This window comes from Hemicordylus capensis, chromosome 2, assembly GCF_027244095.1.
Source record: "Hemicordylus capensis ecotype Gifberg chromosome 2, rHemCap1.1.pri, whole genome shotgun sequence".
NCBI classification, from domain to species: Eukaryota; Metazoa; Chordata; class Lepidosauria; order Squamata; family Cordylidae; genus Hemicordylus; species Hemicordylus capensis.
In genome coordinates, this window is record NC_069658.1 from 381,035,381 (window position 1) to 381,056,951 (window position 21,571).

Sequence of the window (21,571 nt, forward strand, 5' to 3'; positions counted from 1 at the left end):
GGAGGATGCAGTCCCAAAAGAAGGGGCAGTGTGCTATCACCCCGGGACCTAGGTGCAGGTTGGACCTTCTGTGGCAAGAGGCACAAAATTGGTCATGATCACATGAGGCACCAAGGATGTGCCCTCTGTTCGCACAGGGGTGGTGGAGGCAGTGGCCAGTGGTGCTGGGGCACTGGCTGTGGCAGCCAATTTTTGAGTGGGCCAGCTTACCTTGAGTGGCTGTAAGGGTGGATGTCTGGCTGGCCCTCAACCTTCTCCCTGGCATCAGGTACCCAGTCCCCACTGTGGCCCCCGGGTTGACATACCTCCTGTCCAGCAGCACTGATGCCAGCACATCTCAGTGGGCCATGGTCCTGAGTTCAGAGTTGTGCATGGTCACCTCTTTGCTTTTTTTTTTGTTGAGGCACTGCAGCCTCTCCTTCCACTGGTTGGCAGTGCAATGGTACCCCAAGAGAGCCAACTGGTTGGAGATCCAGCCATAGCTGGTCTCATTGTGGAACTGGTTCTGCAGTTAGTTCCTTCACTCCCTCCACAGTTCCACAAAGACTCTGTTCTCAGTGTTGATCCAGAGCTTCACTCTGACCTTTCTGGAGGTGCCCATGGTGCTGGCCATGCCAGTGCCATCAGTTGATGTTGTGACAGCAGAAGATTGCTGGGACTCCATGGCTGTTTAGAGCAGCTAGGCGTCCGCATGAGGTTGTAGGCCACCAAACTCCTGTGGTTGCATCACTTGCAATTGGGACACGTGTATGTAATGGACCGGCCACCATGTGCACACTCGTTCAGGACTGGATGTGTGTGGGTGTGGCCAGTATAACTTAGCTCAATGTAGGATAGGGCCAGGTGCAGGGACATTACCTTCATGCTCTCAAGTCCTCATCAAGAGTGTCTACTGCAGACATTCCCCAATAGTGCCATAGAGTGGATAAAACAAAGGGGCAGCTGCAGGGCAATAGATAACACAAAGGACAACTGGGGTGGATATTGATGACAGATTCATTGAGTGCTTGTAGGGAGGAACAAGGCTGGGGCATGAGCATGGCAAAGGGTGGCCTTGGAGGGCTCCTGGCTATCATGGAGCAAACCCCTCATCCAAGCACCCCCAAAAGTGCAGTGCTGTGTTGTGTACATCTGTATTGTCTGGAGTAGTGAGACATTTGCACCCGTGGGTGGGACAGCCTCCCCACTGTTCACTGTACCTCTCTTTCTCCCCTCTCCCAAATCTAGGGGGTGGTGCCCTGTTGCCCATTTCCCTCTTGACAGTGGTGGGAAGACTGGAATAGCTGAAAGGGTAGTGTCTCTTTAAATACTCTGTATGCATCACTGGTGCCAAGAAGAATGTGGAAGAGGAAGGGGGATGGTGGGGGCATGGCGCTTTAGCCAAAAGGCAGCCATCGACAGCCACGGCTTACATAGAGCTACCGTGTCCCTGGGTGGGTCTGGGCTGCCCTCTCTATTATTGCGGTTCCAAAAATCGGCACAAAACTGCGGTTATGGCCGTGACATAACGTGACATAGGCTCAGACATAATGCTTTGGTGGACAAACTTCAGGTCTTGGCAGTGAACCTTACTGCAAACCGATTGTTCAAATTGGAGTTTGGTGAGGCAAACCACAGGTTGTTTTTGTCTTGAAACTGCGGTTTCACAAATTTGAACATAATAGAATTCCAACCTCTGCCCTGTTTAACTCCGATTTTGCGTTTCCATCCAAATTTGGCCATAGTGTCAGAAATAAACATTATTTAACCAAACACAATGAATTGTGTATTGGCAGCCAAGATGAAATAGGTAGAAGGAACATTTTGTGAGTGCTAGTATCTGTTTAATGACTGAGAAATGAAGCATTGATTTCATAGGACATTGGATGAAGTATAGCCTGCACAAGCTATTTGTAAATCAGTCAGATACCAATCACTAAGGGGGAAAATCTGAAATCCTGAGGAATGTCAACAAATTGCAGGGATACATTTGGTCTGACCTCTGTCTTTCTTCCAGAGAGTATGCACACTAGAGACTGTAAGCCATCTCCTTGTCTAGACTGACTTTACTATTTATTTATTTATTTATTTATTAGATTTATATACAGTGGTCCCTCTACTTACGAAATTAATCCGTTCCGAATGCACATTTGTAAGTCGAAAAGTTCGTAAGTCGAAAAGCGGTTTCCCATAGGAATGCATTGGGAACGGATTAATGCGTTCCGGAGCCTAGAAAAAAGACCCAGACCCCCAGTAAGGCTTGCAAACTGCACAGGAACATTTCTTTTCAAGAATAAACAGGCAGTAAACAGGCAGGCAAGTCAAGGAAACCGCATGTAAAATTCGTAAGTCGAGGAAACCCCATCTAAAAATTTGTAAGTCGAAAAAACCGCATCTAAAACCGGATCTAAAACTGCCGTTTGTAACTCGAAAAATACTTATGTCGAGTAGTTCGTAAGTCGAGGGACCACTGTACCGCCCTTCCAAAATGGCTCAGGGCAGTTTACAACACGATAAAAACAATTTAAACAAGTTAACAGTTAAAATCAAACTATTAAAACACAATAAAACCAATTAAACAGCTAAAAAACCGTGGAAATCAGGGCATCAATTTAAAACAGTTTGTCAATCATTTAAAACCCTGGAAAGCCAGGCCAAACAGATAGGTTTTAAGGGCTCTCCTGAAGGACAGTAATGATCTCAAATTACGAATTTCTGCATTCTACAGCTCAAGAGCACCTACAGAGAAGGCCCGCCTCTGTGTCGCCACCGGACGAACTGGTGGCAACTGGAGATGGACCTCCTCAAATGACCTTAACGTGCGGTGGGGATCATGTAGAAGAAGGCGCTCTCTCTTATATGTGCTCAGTAGGTTAATGTTGGTTCAGTGAAGATCTGGCTTTGTACATCCCTTTATTCAGAAGAATTATTTGCCTTGATTTGTGGCCATTCACACTGCATATTGTGAAAAACCATTTTGTTTTTGTCAGTGTTGTCAATGGTTGGCCCATTGTAGAATTTAAGAGCTAAACATTAGACATTCCTTGTGAAGTCCCGTGCTAACTTGGCAAAGTTAGCAGGTGACTACCCCTGTTAACTGCCCCTGCTAACTTGGCAAAGTAAGCTTTGCCCTAAGCTACCCAAAGTACCCAAAGTTACTTTGCCCAAAGTAAGGTTTGCTGTAAGCTACCCCTGCTAACTTGGCAAAGAGGCACCGTTTAATGGGGTGATTCTCTTTATTTAGCAGGGGGAGAGTAACTGGCCCGATCCACCCCCAGCACAGTACTTCCAGTGACTGTTGCTGGTGTCTATCTTATGTTTCTTTTTAGATTGTGAGCCCCTTGGGGACAGGGATCCATCTTTCTTATTTTATTTATTTATTTACTAATTAATTATTTATTTCTCTGTGTAAACTGCCCTGAGCCATTTTTGGAAGGGCGGTATAGAAATCGAATGAATGAATGAATGAATGAATGAATAATGTGTTGTTGTGGATTTTCATTGGGAGACCATTGTACATGGTTAATAAAATGAGACACTGTGCAACTGTTTTAGTCCACAGTGTGATGTTCTTTTTTCTCATTGGCTCCTCCTACAGGTAGTGCAGCTTGAAGAGCTCCTTGCTGTTCGGCACTCTGTCTTTGTGGTGGGCAATGCTGGTACAGGCAAGTCTCAGGTGCTGAAATCTCTGAACAAGACCTACCATATCATGAAGCGGCGGCCTGTATGGACAGACCTCAACCCAAAAGCAGTTACCAATGATGAGCTCTTTGGCATCATAAACCCTGCCACAAGAGAATGGAAAGATGGTAAGAGTATTCCCATATTTTAAAACCCAATAAGAGAGGAATGTTCCCATTAACCTTGCGAAAAACCCCAAAACAAAATACCTCGCCCCAAAATGTTTGCTTTGAGAGTTCATCACAAGTGTGAAGTTTTTATTAACACAAGTTAAGAGTGTTTACAATGTACTGTCTTACCTGTCTCTGGCTTGTTCTGTTTTCATAGATGAGGCTTTCATGGAAAGTAATAACTCTTTGGCTCTCTGGTGTGTTGTGCAGCAAGGCTGCAATTGTTCCAGCATATTTCTTTCTCATCTGAACTTTCATATAGGCATCTCCAGAGAGCCTTTTAAAAATCTTCTTAATTTCCTGACTTTGCTAGCCCCTGCGTCTTGCCTTCCATTATCCATTTAGGTTTTTCAGAAAAGTATATTTATGTGTATGTAAGCTTTCAAAATGTATCACTTGCTATGTGGTAGTGGTGGTGGGCCTCTGAAATATGACTATGCCAGGAACAAAATTGCTGCATTAGAATTTATCAGGAGGTTTGATTCTGTTCATTTTGGCTTGAACAAATATGCAAGTTTCTTAATTCATTGCATGTGTTAAGTAACTTAGTCTCGGAAAACAGTATCACCTATTATTATGGATGTAAATTATTGTACTATACTTATCTCATGCATTTAGCATCATGTAAATATAGGCACCATTGTACTTCTAATGTTCCATAAACATTTGGTATCATCACTCACAAGCCTGGGTCCACCCAGTAGAAAACCATTGCTAATAGAAAACCATTGTTCCTGTCTCAATTTCACCTAGCATAGCCAGGAAGCATTATCTAGTATTACTGCTGTTGGGAATTTTCAGTTACAGACATCCTGTCTTTGAGGTCATTCACACAGTCAAAAACTGTGTTCTATCCAGGTTTGGGAGCTGTGTGTGCTCCCAATTTTTGGTTGTATGGAAGCAAGGTGGGAGGAAAACCTGGGTAGCTTTTCTTCCTGCCTTGCTTCCACACAGTTATTTCTACCCTGGTTTTTCTCTTACCTTGCTTGCACACAACTGAAAATTTGGAGCACACACAGCTTCCAAACCCGGGTAGAACACAGTTATTGATTGTGTGAATGACTTCTTTGTATTATCACTGCACAGAACTTCCTTAGCAACACAATATAATGCCTATAGCTCCACAATATAACCCCTGCCAACTGAGCAAAGAGACACCTTTTAAAAGTGATGATTCTCTTATATTTAGCAGGGGGAAAGCAACTGGCCCTACCTAACCCCAGCACAGCATCCCTCCAGTGGCTGTTGCTGGTGTCTACCTTATATTTCTTTTTAGATTGTGAGCCCTTTGAGGACAGCAGACCATCTTCTTATTTATGTATTTTCCTATCTAAACCTCTTTGAGAATTTTGTTGAAGAGTGGTATATAAATATCCGTCCTCGTCGTATAGTGTAAGTGCAGATGGGGAGGTTTTATCAGATTTCTCCTTCCCTTGGAAATGCCCTGCCCCACTCAAAAATATGCCATAGCAACATAGGAAGCTGCCATATACTGAGTCAGACCCTTGGTCCATCTAGCTCAGTATTGTCTGCACAGACTGGCAGCGGCTTCTCCAAGGTTGCAGGCAGGAGTCTCTCTCAGCTCTATCTTGGAGATGCCAGGGACCTGAGGGTTCATCCAGAAGTAGTTAATTTGTAAATGGGCTCCTTTGAAGACCCCTATATATAACGAGGCGTGTGCAAGCTGCTTCGGCTTGAAGACTCACCCTTGAACCGAACCGGCCCCATGCCAGTCCGAGTTCAAGTCGAGCCAAGCCCAACTCAAAAACCTGCTTCACAAGCCGGTTTGAGGGGCTTGCCCGGTATCCCTGTAAAGGGGGAACCAGCAAGGATTCCCCTTAACAAGTAAAGAGTCACTCATTGGAGGTCACTCTAATGGCGGCATGCATGCGTGGCCTGCCCGGCCTGTCATTTGAGAGGTCAGCAGGGGTGTGTGTGGAAGGGGCCCCTGCCATGGCTGCCGTCCCCACCAGTGGCGGCGGCTTGTTTTTTAAGGTAAAGACTACCTAAGATTACCTTTTCCCTCCCCCCTCCACATTTACCATCACAAAAGCCCTTTACTTGGAAAGGGGGAATACTTGCTGGATTCCCCTTCGCAAGTATACCCTTCGAGCCCCTTGAACCGGCTCACGAGGTGGTGGGATGACTGGACCGGGAAACCCGGCTCTGTGCACATCCCTATATATAACCATAGCTTGAATAATTTTTATTCTTATTAAGAGGAAATATAAAATTACATCTTTTTCATCTTGACTGGTGGTTTAGACAATCTGTATGTATTTCACACATGGATTAATACTAGACATACATGCATTCGTTTTGACCTTTGGGATCTGTACTGCACCCATTGCTGGGTGGCATAGCCAAGATACCTGGCCATCAGATACCCGCCCCCCCTTTAAGAAAATAAGCTAATTGCAACACCTTGCTTAGATTTGACAGTTCACACTCTAAGTATATTAGCCATAATCTGCTTTATGTCCAATTTCTAAGAATTAGACACAGCTACTCTAATTATTTTCTAGAGAATCAGATAGACTACAGTATGACCTGCGTCTTAGAGGTTATCCCTCCTGCATATTACACAATGTTAGAACCAGTACTGTACATCACCATAGAGCTGATCTGCTTCAAAGCATGTCTAGACCTAAAACAGAAATGTTGGTCTGTTATCTTCCATTTAACTGTATAAGAACTCGTCTTGGTAGATTTGTCTACAAGTACTGGTGCCTCCTGGACATTCCAGGCTGTCATAATAAATCCATCATGTCATAAAAAGTACCAGAAATATTGCCAGTAAGAAGTGGACAGTAAGAAACAATACTTCAATCACTCATAAAAAAACAGGAACATGCATGTTTGCCTGGATCTGCCCCACCTCTGGGCCATTATCTATGTGGCTGTTGTCAATATTGCTGTCACAGAGGTAGATATAGAGACTTTGTTAATTCCAGAGATGTACTCATCTGTTGGAATTTTACCATCCACAGAATTCATTCATTCATTCATTTGGTATTATTATCAAGTACCCTTGCTGGGTTGTTCTGTTTTGGCAAAACTACTAGACAACTAAAAAAGAGGACTGGTGGATGTTTCAGCAATAGCATACATAGTTAACATAGGGACCCTGAAATAACACTGGCTGAAATTCAATCATAGACATTTAACACCAAATCAGAATTAAAAGTGGCCGAGGTTGGAACTCCAGTATGTCCATTTGCACGAAAACGGTTATGCACAGTTATGGGCCGAAAGCGACCTCGGCAAACTCCAAATTGAACCTTTGGTTATCTCTCAGGTTTGCTGCCCAGACCTGAGGTTTGGCCACTGAAGCGTTACGTTCAACTCTGGATGCAGCCATAAATGTGGTTTTGTTTTAATTTTTAAACTGCAGTCATAGAGGCAGTGGTGCAGACCTGCCCAAGGATGTGGCTGCTCCATTCCTTTGGCATTTCTTGCTGGCAGCCTTTCAGAGAACCAGCCCCGCCCCTCCTGTCAGCTATGTGGCTATGGAGTTGCCAGGCAACAGGGATGCTGCGATGCTTGTCCCATACTTGTCAAAATATCAAGTTTCACAGTTGCTCGGGGGCATTCCCTCTCCCCACTCTGACCCTTGCTCAGACCACCTGGCAAGCAGTAGGAAAAGTGCACGGGATGATAGGATGGGCACTAAGTGCTTTGTTCCCCAAGAAGGAAGTGACAATGATGTACGTTCACAAGCACAAACTTGTGGGGGGCAGGCAGCTCTCCTGATGGGGATAGTACTTGGGTGATCTGTTGTTTTTATCCCATCAGGTGCCAGTCCTGATCCTGGGCTGGAGTGCTCCACGGAGTGTGTCAAGATTTCCTTAGTCTCGGGCAGTCTGTTTGGGGCAATCAATGCAATTGCATTTTCAAAGTGTGCAAGGAGCATGCCTGGCCACGAGCCTTGTGGGGTGCCAAGCTCTGGAATGAGCCCTACCACCTTTCCAGGGCATATAAGGCTTGCAGAGGGGGAAGGGGGCTACCACTGGATGGTCAAGAGGTTGGGTGCCTTTCCTTCTGTATATGTTATGTCAGGTGTCCCTATGGGCGGGACTACTACAGAAATTGGGGGCATCTTCGAGGAGGTTGAGCTGTCAGGGATAGCCAGCCCCACATGCTCCATGTCATTCCGCTTAATGGGGAAAGGGGTGCCCACGGTTTCATCCCTTTCATCATCACTCCCTGATTTAAGGTCAGAAATATTCACTGAAAGCTTCCTTCTGCGGGTAGTCAATGCCTTGGAATTGGGCTGGGCACACATTCCAGGGTGGGTGTGATTTAGGGGTGGAGCAGCAGTGATTTGAAGACATTTGGGCAGATTGAAAGTCTATCTCACTATCTGGTTCCATGTCGGATCCCAATCTTTCTGGCTGACAAACAGAGGTGTAACTAGGGAAAACGGTGCCCGGGGCAAGCACTGAAATTGCGCCCCCCCGTGTCCCCCTCCTGCCTCCACCCCCAACATACATCTGACTGACACACATGTTTCAGAAAACTTTTATTTTAAAAATTTAAAAAATTACCAAAATTACCAAAAATTTCAAAATGCACTACATACTTAGGTTTTTCCTCACAACAACCCTGTGAAGTTGGCTTGTATCTCAAACATCAGAATTATGATGCAATGATGGTTATTATGATTATGATGCCCCTCCCTCACGCCCTGGTTCTGTTCCTGACTTTCCCTTGTGAGTGACTGTATTTTAACAAAACGAAAACCAAGGACTCCAAAGTAATTCGAGGGACTAGGGTGATAGTGCTAAAGACTCCTTATTCTCCCGTTGATAAAGAAAGACTCCCCTTTTCCAAATCCGCGCGCTATTTACACCAGAAAAGGTTTCAAATGGAGGGGGAAGCATTTATGCGTTTATGCTTTGTTTTATGTTACGATTTCAAAGTTAGAAAAACTATAAAAGGGCCATTTTAGAGAAGATATGCACTGCCTTAGTTGCAAATGCTGCTTTTTTGAGATTCCCTGCAATTGAATAAAGCGATAATATACACCTTTGCTATTTAAATTGGTTGGAGAGTATTTATGACAATAAAAAATGAAATGGCATTTCAGATGCAACATTGGTTGCCTAAGACCACTCAGATTTAACTAATCTTCATCACATTGACAAAAAGAGCAATTAAAATTAAAATCCATGACTAAAATCAAACCACTTTGGGGGTGTTTTTAATGAAAGGTGGTATATAAATTTAACAATAAATGTTTAGAAGTATACAGTATACTTTCACCCCCTGCCCAACCTACAATTAATTCCAGCTTATTTTCAAAGGGCTTCTAGTTTTATTTACAAATTGCTTGGCAGCACCAATGTTTAAGTAATCGCTAATTGCTCCTAATGATAGTTTTACTTATTGTTAAATTTATATACCACCTTTCATTAAAACATTCTCTGTTCATCTGATTTTCAGTCTGGTTAATTAAATTGGTGGAGGTTTAGACTTTCCTGATGGGCTGAAACAGCTAATCCATTTTGATGATGACATATAATTAAATTAGCTTGCATTACATAGTGAAAAAGTCCAGGAAGGGAGAGATGGGGGGATGTGGAACCCAAGGTTCCACATCCCCCCATCTCCCCCTCCTTGAACCTTTTCAGTTAAAACGTGGTTAGATTATAGGGGAGGAAGGACTTGAATGAGCAAAAAGGGGAACTGGTTCGGGCGTTCAGGAAGTTGTTCAGAAGAGGGAGTTGTTCAGGAAGTTTGCTCTGGTGCGTGTCCTCCTCTCGACGAATGCGCGACTGGTGGCAGGGCGGCGGGGTGCGCCGGGGAGTGAGAGTCAGAGACTTGGACTACGAAGATGCCACGGCGCCCAGTGCTGGATGAGCAATGCCAAAGGGGGGGCGCCGGGACCGGGGGAGGGGGACTGCTCTGCAAAAAAAAAAAAAAATTAAAATAAAAAATATTTTTTTTCCGGCAAATCGGCGGGGGCACTTTTTGGCACCCCCTGCCAAGTGGCGCCCGGGGCATGTGCCCCCCTGCCCCCTATAGTTACACCTATGCTGACAAAGTCTCCCTAGCAGGGGTTCTGTGGTTTTTCTGGCTGCATTTAGCAGCAATTTGAGCTGTTTCAAATCTTCCTGGATAGATGTGTGTAGTTGAGATTCTCCAGTCCTTAATGGGTTAATTTGGAGTGGCTTTGCAAGTCTATAAGGTTTATTGGGGTTGTAAGCTGTAGCAGTAGCCATCACCCTCCCATTTATCAGTGGTCTTATTGCCTGATCAAGGAAAACTAGAGAGCCATATATTATTCAGCAGAGGCACTGATCTGAGCACAAAATTCTGATTGGCGTTGTTGACTTGCTATTACCTTTAAAGCCCTGAATGGCTTAGGTCTGGGCTACTTTAGAGAGCGCCTTCTTCTGCATGATCCCCTTGCATGTTGAGGTCATCTGGAGAAGTCCATCTGCAGTTACCACCTGTACGTCTGGTGGTGATTCAGAGCCAGGCCTTCTCTGTAACTGCTTCTGGACTATGGAATGCACTCCTGGCAGATATCCATAGTTTAGGCTCGTTGACCTTTAAGAGAGCCCTAAAAACTTACTTGTTTGGCCTGGCCTTCCAGGGTTTTAAAATTGTTTTAAAGTATTTTTTAATTAGTTTTAAATGGCTCTGAACTGTTTTAAAATTGTTTTTATATTGTTTTAAGCAGTTTTAAATGGTGTTTATTTTTATGTTTCTTAAACTTGTGCACTGCCCAGAGCCTTTGGATGGAGCGATCTAGAAATGAAATGAAATAAATAAATAAATAAATAAATAAATAAATAAACAAACAAACAAACAAACAAACTCGAATTATGTCAGACGGCAAAACATTCTCTTCTTCCACTGACACCTCCCTCACAAGAGTGGCAGGCCATGGGGGCTCTAAACAGAACCAGGTTGCTGTGTGGAGGGAAGCCGTGGGAAGGGGTACCCTGGAGAGTGCATTCCTCATCTTGTGGATTATGGCCAAGCTGCCGTGGAAATGTACCCCCTGCCAGCCTGTCTGCCCAGGAGGACATGTGTGCCTTTGCCAGTGCCCTGGAACTTCCACCCCACTGTCCATGGGGAATAAGGGTGGGGATGTTTAGGGGGATCTGTTTCACCTTTTACCAATGGGAGTTGAGGGCCCCACACAAGCGGCTCCTCCTTGCATGCATTGGTGGGTGGACTGGCTCAACACGCGAGGTCACAGTTCATGGGTTGGGCAAAGCCCTTACATGAGCACAGCCTTCCCCAGTAGACTGGCCCTCTCATGATCTGCCAGACAGCAGGATTTTGGTTAGGTCTGCATGGACTGCTTTGCGGGGGTTACCCCTTGTAACATCTTCCCAGGTTACTGTAGGACAGACCCCTAGCATCCTATCCCCTCCCTCATCTACATATCCCCTCCTAAGAAGTCTGAATGTTCCCCTCCCCTCCCTTAAAGTGGAATAGCAACCCCCTCCTGGACCCCAAGCGCCCCAAGAATTCATGCATGTGTAGGATTATAAGGGTGTGAGACTACTTTGGGGGCAGTGGTGCCCTCACTGGCAGAAGAAGCTTTGCCATGCCATGGCGTGGAAGGGCATTGCAGGGCATTGAAATGGATTTAAATGCCCTTTCCCTGCTGAGGGCAGGCGGAGTGCTCTGAAAATGCATGATCACACTTGGCACATACCCTTCCAGATCATGGCCAATCGCATCCACCCTGCCGGTGTGCTGTCGCTTGGCCTACAGTCTGGCCATGTAGGTTGCAGGGAGGGGCTCCCCCTCTCCTGGAGTTTGGCCAGCCACCATTTGGCAAATGTCTGTGGCACGATTTGGAGTTACAAACCGAAACCTCAGCCACGTTTAACTATACAGTAGTTTGCCATTATGTGTGAACCCACCAACAGTGACAAAGATCTGACCTTTTGAGCGGCTGAACAAGTTCCTGTTCATAATGGCAAGGTTTTACTTGTAAAGAAACCTGCTGGATTTTAAGATTAGGCTGTTCGGCATCTCATGGGTTAAATGAAGATCTAGATTTACTACCTTTTCTAAACTCAGCAGTGTGCAGTTCATCATTAAGCGTCCTTCCCTATATAGAGATACCTTCCTGTACTAGTAAATGAGGACTAAACCTTGCAGGGAGGGTTCAGCTTCTCTGGTAATGTTATTCTTCAGTTAGTTCTGTCTCAGTAAGTGTATTTGTTCATTTTAGTCTTCAGCTACTTAGCTTGGGATGATTTAACTGTTTCTCTCTCTCTGAAAACCTGATGTTTAAAGAATGCCTTTTCAGTGTTTGTATATAACATACTAATGTGCCAGTATATTAAAATAGATATTTTGTATTTATTTTCTTTTGTAAGATTATTTTTCTTGGTATTTATTTGTTTACAGCTTATCTAATTTAAACTTTACAGGATTTTGTTAGCCAGTAAGGTTGTTCTCACGACCAGCTCTACTCAGTCTAGGGCAGCCCTACCTGGGTACAGCCAGCTGTGAGAAGTTCTGGGATAGGTCCCAATCCTGGCACTCCATGATTGGGTAGCCTAGGCTTTTTTAAAACTTATAGTGGGATGCAAGTGTGCCCTTCCACCCCACTCCCCAGTTGTGTGAATACTTGGACTGTCTGCAGCCCAAGCGTTCACAAAGTTGGGTTGCAAGAGCGCATGGCAGCAGGGACATCCCCCAATGCACTGTACTACTAGCATGGTGCATTGTGGGATACTGGAGGACTTCCTCCTCTGGCTCCCAGCTCTATCACTTGGTGTGGCACCACTCGTGTTCTGCAGATGCAGTGGAGCCTACTGGGGAGGGTAGATCATGTGCGAGGAGGCAGTTAGGAGCCTGCCTCCCCACCAACCCTCCCCAGCTCGGTTATGAGAACGGCCTTAGTATGTAACAGATCGGGATTATATATTTTGCATATATTGTCCTGTGCCAAAGTCACTCTTTGTACGGGAATCACAGATCAGATTGGCAGAAGTGTGAAACAAGACTAGAACCACTACTTTATATAAATTTTAAAAGCTTTATTAAACTGAATAGTAACATAAGGCAAATTATACTTTAAGCAATCCTGGTGTGTTAAATCATATCTAGCTATGTGACAAATGCATGTTCAGTCAGTACTACAGCTGGCAACAAGCTAAAACATTCTTAACCTTGCAGGAGGGAAGGGAGGGAGGAGAGGAAGGTACAGGGTGGCTGGAGAGGTGGGGAGAATGGAAAGTAATTCAGGCAAGCTGAACCACCAGAGAAGGAGGGAGGGAGTCGAGGAAAATCAGGTAGGCTGTTGAAGGCATTTTATCAGATCTCGGCGTAAGGTCAGGTGCGTGGCTGAGGCTTGAGTGTTGCTTATGAGAGCTGGGGGTGGACTTGCAGGTGGCTGGCATGTCTTCGAGAGGCAGCTTGCAGCTCTGGAGCAAGGATGGAGATGTTAGCTATGCCCCAACTCTCTCTCCGCAGAAAGAGTTGCTGACAGAACTGCGTCTTTGGTGGACTCCTGCTTAAGCGGGGTCACCCAGCAGGGTCGAAGGTTTGAGCAAGGAAATTGCTGAATTGATGCCTGAAGCCCCTCTAATCTTATAGTCATTTGACCCTCTGATCTGGATACGGGGGTTCATTGAACCAAGCTAACATCCATCATGAGTCACCATACATGTCCATGGCTCAACCATAAACGTGGATTATCATGACAAAACAAACACCATTCTAAGAGGAGGCTCACAGATTATATACATTGGTTTCACATGATATATATATTTTATCAAGAGGAAACTGTTTTCTGGTGTTCTTGTGAGCGGATCTTGGGAGATGAACAGGCCTGAAGAATGTTGTGCAAATCACAGCTTTTACTATCCTTGGTGCACCTTCTGTCTGGACAAGGTGTGAAATACTGGGAAGGAGGAAGAGGGCAATGGGGGGGAGTTTCCAGGAGACAGCAAGTAAAGGACATTTGAGTTGCCAGCTAGCTTATAATGTTACAAGTTAAACATAGTAAAGGAAAGCTGTATGTGAAGCAAACGGGCTTTGGTCTGTCATTATAAGTCATTGATAGGCATACTTCAAGGGGATATATATAGACAGTATGCTAACACATCAACAGAATATATTTCCTTAAGGAAAATCAGCAATAAAATTAAAACTCTGACAAAGGCACCTTGGGTTGTTTTTTTCTTTCTCTGAATTTAACAGTTCACTGAGAGTTCAGCACATCTTTGCCCTGAATTCTGTGACTGGGTGAGCTGAAATGGCTGCTGTGGATGCAGACCTATTTTCTAGCTTGGCCAGTATTGGTCCTTACCCACAGGACAGGCCACCATGCATAACAGTATCCTTATAGTCTCCTGAAGAAGAGATAGTGGCTGACATGATGCATAGTCTCCCATTGCTGGTAAGGAGCCATCATGCCAGGGCTGCTATGCAACTTCAAGGGTTGCCCTGACCTGACCGTGTATAATTGGGGCTACTGTAGAATGACTTCAGAGAGCTGCCTTTGAAGTCATTCTACAGCAGCTCCATTGCTACAGTGTTGAGGCTATGCAGCAGCCCTGGTGGGTCCTTACTTTCGATGGGAGAGTGCACATCATGTTGGCCACTGTCTTGAAATGCATTGGGACTGCTAGTGATTTCCCCTCCCATGAAACTGTCTCCTGTGCCCAGAGGCTTTGTTTTTGTGGTACTGCCCTCTTATTTATTATTTACATTGCTCTGAGAGATAGACACTAGCTAAGGCTGGAGTTTTGCATCCTCTTTGGGCTTGCCTGCTGCATCCCTGATGAGGCTTATTATTGGAAAGTGTGTGTGAAAGAGCAGGTCAGGAACACAATGGGCTGATAGGTAAGGTGTGCTCCTGCTCTGGTGATGTGTTTTCAGCTGGGCCATGAAGAGAAGGTATGCCTATATTTATGCTTTCCTTTGGGGTTAATGATGAAACTGTAGAGGAATCTGGGGCATGTCCTCATGCCCATAAAAATGAATGGTCTTCTTGGGAGGACAAAATATTTAAGAGGGTGAAGGCAGCAATTACTTGTGGCCTTGGGCCGCTTCTCATGTTAACTGTAGAAGCGAGTGTTATATGTTAACATGTAATATGTACCTGTTCCTGCCCTGTAGTGTGTGCACACCATATGAGCACACTGTATGACTGATGCAGGTTGCCAGGTACACAGGGAATATTCAATGTGTACTTCTTTATTCTGTAACAAGTACAGCAATTCTTGACACTCAAATACTTAGTGTACCAGCCTTCACAACGGGCTTTCGTAAAAATGAACATGTTGCACAAACAGCAAAAGGGCAGATTGTTCACTGTGTGCACAGTGTCATGTGACTCATTCGCAGAATAAATCTGTGAACCTTTGATTAATGTTCTGTCATTTTGCTGAAGATAATGTCAATTTCAAGAAAAGAGGGAGAAGGGCAAAAACATTATAGGAAACACTCTTCTTATTTCCCCCTTCAATTTGGGTGTGCAGAGTTTTCTTTTTAGTTTATAATCATTCCCAGCTGTATTAAGTGGTATGGGATTATTGTCAATGGCATTATTTGATCACATTTATTCATTACTTCCTAAAGGAGTTTACTCATGTCCTGTTGTTTCTGTAATTATCAGATTTAACTGTGTTTCATTTTTACTTTGCTTGTTTGCATGCAAGCTCAATAAATCCTTGTCAGTTATTAAAGAGAAAGACAGTTATTAAATTTCTTAATTTAAAGAAATTAAAGTCCTCTGAGAATCCCACTGAGTGCCAGTGATGATGTCTTTAGGATTGTTTTCATCGATCATGCGAGACCTGGCCAATGTTACACATGATGGCTCCAAGTGGATTGTCCTGGATGGTGATATTGATCCGATGTGGATTGAATCTCTCAATACAGTCATGGATGATAATAAGGTAAAACACAGACATGTATATACTGGAGTATGTAGAGTAATTTATCTTTTGCCAAAATTAAACTGGTAAACTGTAGGATCAAATTGCTATTGAATAATTTCAAAACTACATTTACATCAAGAAACAGGGACCCACCCCCCAATTTCATGGATGCACGCATACACATGAGCACACGGAACAGGCAAAAATTATAAGGAAGTGTTACCTTTTGTGAATTTTAAGATGAAAGTATCTAGATAGTGCAAGGAGCACACATTGCAGCCAGTACTGAAAAGGACAGGTGTTATTTCTGGGTTTCCTGTAGAAGCAGGAACAATGTTCTTGCTGATGGGGTTGAGGAGATTCTTTTTTGTAGATCTTCTTGATCATAGGCTTTCTCTCTTCCAAATCTTGGGTTTCCACTAAATGAAGAGTCTTGCAGGGAAGATACAGTCACTCCAGCTACATTTAAGTGAATCCAATCCATTTCAGAGCAGCTGCTATGACCCACAGTGCTTTTTGTGTTTGCAGCCTGACCATATCCATCCTTTTGCAGGTGCTAACTCTAGCAAGCAATGAAAGGATTCCTCTCAATCCCACCATGAGACTGCTGTTTGAGATCAGTCACCTGCGAACTGCCACCCCAGCCACTGTCTCCAGAGCAGGTAGTTGGCAGGGAGAAAAAGAGGGGAGGATGGCGTTTTCTTAGTAGAAAGTGAATGGCTTTTGCTTTAACCTATGTCTCATCAAGGGAGCATCTGAGGGAAGATGGTTATGTACCAAGTGTGGTTTGCAAATTGCTTGATTGGAAGTACACAGTCCTCAAGTCCCATCCTGACCTTCGTGGTGCTGCTGCTATTGCCTAACTGTGAATGTTGAATTGTGTCATTATGTTATGACTCCTGTGAAGAATGAGTTTTGTTTCAGATTGTCTATCTGCATAGTGTTACAACACGTGGGGCTAGACATGTGTGTTTTAAGGGGCCTTTGCAGCAAGGGCTAACCCATGTGTAGATGTGGGAATGATATCAATGGGGATAACAAGCTTTTAATGCAAAATATTCACATTTATTGAAAAGCAATCAAAATATATGACCTCATTTAGGGAATCAATAAAAATAGACGTCTAGTTGTAATGCTAGTAAACCAAATCACTAACGTGGGGAATTTGAGAGACTAAACTTGCTTGCATGAATATCAACACAGAAGAGCAATGCATTCAATAATAACTGCTCAAATGAATGATATAACCATAGAGTTCTGGGAGGTGTGACTCCTAGCGAGTCTCCTGGATGTTTAACTGCTAGCTTGGCAATGCTATGTGGGAATGGTTTCTGAGACAAGCAGGGAGTTCATGGAAAAGATAAACATTGATTATGGGGAGTCAAGGGGTTATAAAAGGAGGGGATAGGCAAAACAAGTTAATGCAATGCAGCTGAGGTAGATAAGGTGACTTAAATCTGCAGCATTTGCATGTTAGTTTGAGAAAGAGCAGGAGGATGGGGTTAGAGAGAAGACGAACACGAGAGGGCAATCCTCCTGGGTTGGTCATTATAATTTAAGGTGTTAGTGAATCAGGTCTGGATTGACAAACATATGGTGAAGCTGGAGGTCAGGATGGACAAACTTGTGGTGTAGCTTATGGTGTAACCTATTCATTAAAAAGGATCTAGCCAATACAGGGAGAGCACATGGATTGTTTTTTGTTCCCTTATGGACAAAGACTGGTATATTCTACTGCTTCCTCCACCTCTGACCACCAATGCTCCTGATCAAATAAATACTAATTAAGGGGTCCCTAGACGGACTCCACTGATTTTGGTAAAAGAAAGAAAAGGGGGGAAAGGGAGGGGAGAAGGAATCCCTGTCCTAAATGGGAGATTGTGGGAAGGGGTTTTAGATCTACCTGACTTGTAACATTCATGGGCTGGAACGAAGCTGGAGAACTGCCTGGTGAGGGGAAGCTCTGGGTAGCTAGGTTAACAGCTTATGAGGGATTGAGGGGCCCAAAAATAGTGATTTAGCTCTTTGAACTAGAGATTCTCAGGGTGGGAATCTCTGGAACTCATCCACACACAACATGCATTCTGTCTGAGCTTTGCATTGGGGTGGATGGTCAAGGTAACGAAAATCAAGACAACTTTGCTCCCCAGGAACAGCAGCATGAATGATGTGTAAATAGATTCATGAGTAGGTCCACAAACTGTGCAAAGTACTAACCCTAAAAGGAGGGTTTTATGCCCTAAACTTGAAGGGGATCACTTGACAAAGGGGGTTGAACATCTTCCACCTTATTCCTATTCAAGAAGGAGCAGTAGGTTTTTCTAAAGTGAGATTTTCTTTCTGAGTATCGCTAATGGGCAGTGACGAAGTCTTGTGGTTGAGTTTATTAGTTTGAGAGTTTCAGAATATGGTCTGAATCGCCGAGGGGTAGAGGTCACTATAGGTGTGTGGCTCTCCTTTGGGATTTGATCTGTTCATGAGGTTCTAGTCCTCAGGGCTAATTCAGTTAGTAGTAGAAAATAGTTTTCACGCTTAAGAGGGGGAAATTGCTCTGCTGAGGAGTTTCTTTACTTGTGATAACCTTTAATTTCTTGGGGGAAGATATTTTTAGTATATGCATACCAAACTTATTTGTGGTTGTGGTTAAGTTCCTTCTAGGGTCTTCTACAGTCATTTGATTTACTCAAAGACCTGATCAGCCCTTTTGCATCAGTATCAAGCATAGGAGAGGGATACTGATGCCAAACCTTCTATCTCATTCCATTGCAAAATGTCTTTTTCTCTTGGGTCTCTGGTAATGCCAGTGTGGGCCTGAAAAGTCTTAGTACTGCCTGGGAGACCCATAAGCATATAGTTTGGGCTGAAAAGGAGGTTACTTCTAACAATAGCACATATCCAAACTTGTCACTCCTTGGGAGGGGAGCACTTGCCTTGTGATCCATGGTGGTGACGAATATACATGTTATGTTTCTGTCTCATTTTTACTCTGTTTCCATGCTATAGATGCAAGAGTATCAGTGGTAGATTTCTGTTTGTTTTTAGTGTAGGGCTTCCAGTTCTCAGACAAGCAAAAAGTCATATGTCCACTAACACTGGGCCAGTTCAGATAATACTCTGACTGATTCTTGCAAACACTTAGGGAAGGACCATGAGCGCACACATCTTCCCTGCAAAAGCAGTGCTTTGGCATGCCATCCCCTAGCTGTGCAGGGTGGTGTTTCATCTGAACTGACCCTCTAAGTGCAGTTCAAATTAACTGACTGCTAGGAGATATGTGATTAGGCAACGGTGTGTGCTGGGTGGTGATGGGAGCCATATTTTCAAGGAACGGCCGGAGCATCATCTGAACAGGCCAACTGTCAGTTAAAAAAATTGGGGAATGCCTCCATTTTACTTGTTTTAAAAAGCATAGGTGAGGCAATATTGCCAAAAGAAGGATGAGGGACACTATCACTTGGATTTGTTAGTGTACAATTAAGAATAAAAAAAAAATGCTTTAGGAACAAAATGAATCATACATAATAGGGGGATATTTCGTCCAAAGAGCTACATGCCGTTGAGTTCGCAACCACATGTGATTATTTCCTTTTATTTACCCATAATTTAGATCTAGAAAACATAGGCAGCCCTGTTGCTAACTTTGTTGCTTTGTGCCTCCAGGAATCCTTTACATCAATCCCGCTGATTTGGGTTGGAATCCCCCTGTGAGTAGCTGGATTGACAGACGGGAATTCCAGTCAGAACGAGCTAACCTGACCATTTTGTTTGACAAATATTTGCCAGTTTGTCTGGACACTCTTAAAACCAGGTACTGTTAAGCAGAACTAAGAGTGACTTTACAGAATCTGAAACCCACATGGCCTTGTTTGTTGCATGTGCATCTCTGGTTCTCACATATTTTCAAATGTCTCCTATCACACACTGTTGTGTAGTCAATCTTCTTTAGCTTCCCCAAATGGTTTCTTGTTTGAACACATTCAGCTTCATTCCATGCTGAAGAGGTAAAAATTTATTTGAAGGAATTTAGCTTCACTCCATGATGAAGAGGCCAGGAGAGCTTTCTTCCTTCTTGTCACAATGAATGAATGAAGAATGGCTTCATTCATTCAAGGGATATCTCTTTGCATGTAAGCTGCTTCTTCCTTTGGAGGATACATATAGGTGAATTATAATTTTCCACTATGTGGCTCTCTAGTGGTGTTAGTTGTGCAGAAGCAGTATGGTGACACCTAGTGACAGAAACCAAATCTTACAGTACTAGTATACAATACAGGTTACCGGGCCTGATCATAAGACCAATTTGTGGAGTAGAAGCTCCCAGAAAGTCTGACAAATCCCAGTTGCCAGCTTATGGAGAGCAACTTCTTTGTACTCATCACCATGCACAGGATTCAGTTTTTTGGCACAGTACTGCAAACACTTAAAACAAACAGACCTTTATGGTGGGATGCCAAAAAGTACACCTCCTCTGCATGTGGAGGTGCCAAATTCAGTCAGCAGACTATAGACTGAAGGTCAGAGTAAAAGTAAAGTGTGCTGTCAGGTCGATTTCGACTCCTGGTGCCCACAGAGCCCTGTGGTTTTCTTTTGGTAGAATACAGGAGGGGTTTACCATTGCCTCTTCCCGTGCAGTATGAGATGATTATACATGCTGGTTTTTTGAAGTGTTTATCCTATGCCTAATGCACACCCAATAATTATGAAAACAAATATTCAGAACCACAATTATCATGGCAGAAGAGTTTTGGAAGTACTTCTTCTGCATTGTTGGAAAAGTGAATAAGCTGTAACATGCTTTTCCAAATTAGGTGTACAACACACACACACACACACACACACACACACACACACACACACACACACACACACACACACACACTTTCCAGACTTACTGGTCCTCAATGCCATGATGGAGCCTGATGTTACAAGTGAGCCAAATGGAGGCTTGGAATGGAAAAAGTTTTTGAGGCTACAGTACCATCTTTCACAATTGCAGCAGCCAGCGGGGTTAAATTTCAGCCCATGAATAGTGTAGGCAGAGGGGAAAGGTCAGCTGGATGCCTTGTGTAAACTTCATGTGAAGCTCTCAGGATGAGCAGGAGATGGTTCCAAGACAAGTATATTTTGTACAGCTGGCCTTTCCAATAACTATAATTATTTTGTAGCAAACTGCAGGGTTCTTCCGGCTTCACATGTCTGTAAATGTAGCCTAAGCCCATGTAAAATATGAGATGAAAGGGCTTATTTTATTACTCTGTTATTTGAACACTTCTGAACTCATTGCGTTTGTGGCAAATCAGTGCCCTTAGCAAGGCTTCCATTTCACTTCTTTCAAGAGGATCAAAGTTTTAAAATGGCTCAAACTTATGATTACAGTTATTACTTGGCTGCGTGCTGATGGTATTTTATTCCTCTCTGTAGCAGTGGATAAGAAAGATATACACAATGAAAGTAAAAAAATGTTAATGTTCGGAAAGAGGATTTATATGCCTATCTCCTGTATTGTTAAATGGCAGTCATGCTAAATCCAATTAAACTTCATACGTTTTCAATTCTCCCATTATAGATTTAAGAAGATTATTCCAGTTCCTGAGCAAAGCATGGTTCAGATGTTGTGCTATCTCCTTGAATGCCTCCTGACCAAGGAGAATACCCCTCCAGACTGTCCCAAAGAGCTTTATGAACTTTATTTTGTTTTTGCTGCTGTCTGGGCCTTTGGTGGTGCTATGTTCCAAGATCAGGTAAGAAGAGATTTCTGCACAGCAGATAATTAATTTTAGCTTCACGTTTTTTAACCAGCACCTGTGACTGGTAGAAACCAATGCCTCTTCCTGGATAATTTCAAGCAGATTTCCCCTAAAGTAAGAAGTGTGA

The 21,571-nt window shown here is 43.7% G+C and overlaps 1 protein-coding gene across 6 annotated transcripts in view; it reads left to right on the forward strand.

The window, feature by feature from the left end:
- The window catches only part of DNAH9 (dynein axonemal heavy chain 9), a 330,190-nt gene that overhangs the window by 113,560 nt on the left and 195,059 nt on the right, over window positions 1-21,571 (forward strand). For 5 of the 6 annotated variants that reach the window (XM_053297116.1, XM_053297118.1, XM_053297119.1 and 2 more), the window contains exons 33-37: window positions 3,578-3,788; window positions 15,588-15,715; window positions 16,251-16,359; window positions 19,358-19,505; window positions 21,264-21,438. In XM_053297116.1, the coding sequence (XP_053153091.1) occupies window positions 3,578-3,788; window positions 15,588-15,715; window positions 16,251-16,359; window positions 19,358-19,505; window positions 21,264-21,438 (771 nt within the window). Of the gene's footprint in view, window positions 1-3,577; window positions 3,789-15,587; window positions 15,716-16,250; window positions 16,360-17,770; window positions 17,816-19,357; window positions 19,506-21,263; window positions 21,439-21,571 lie in introns of those variants that run through there. The other variant, XM_053297121.1, reaches the window with a different exon arrangement.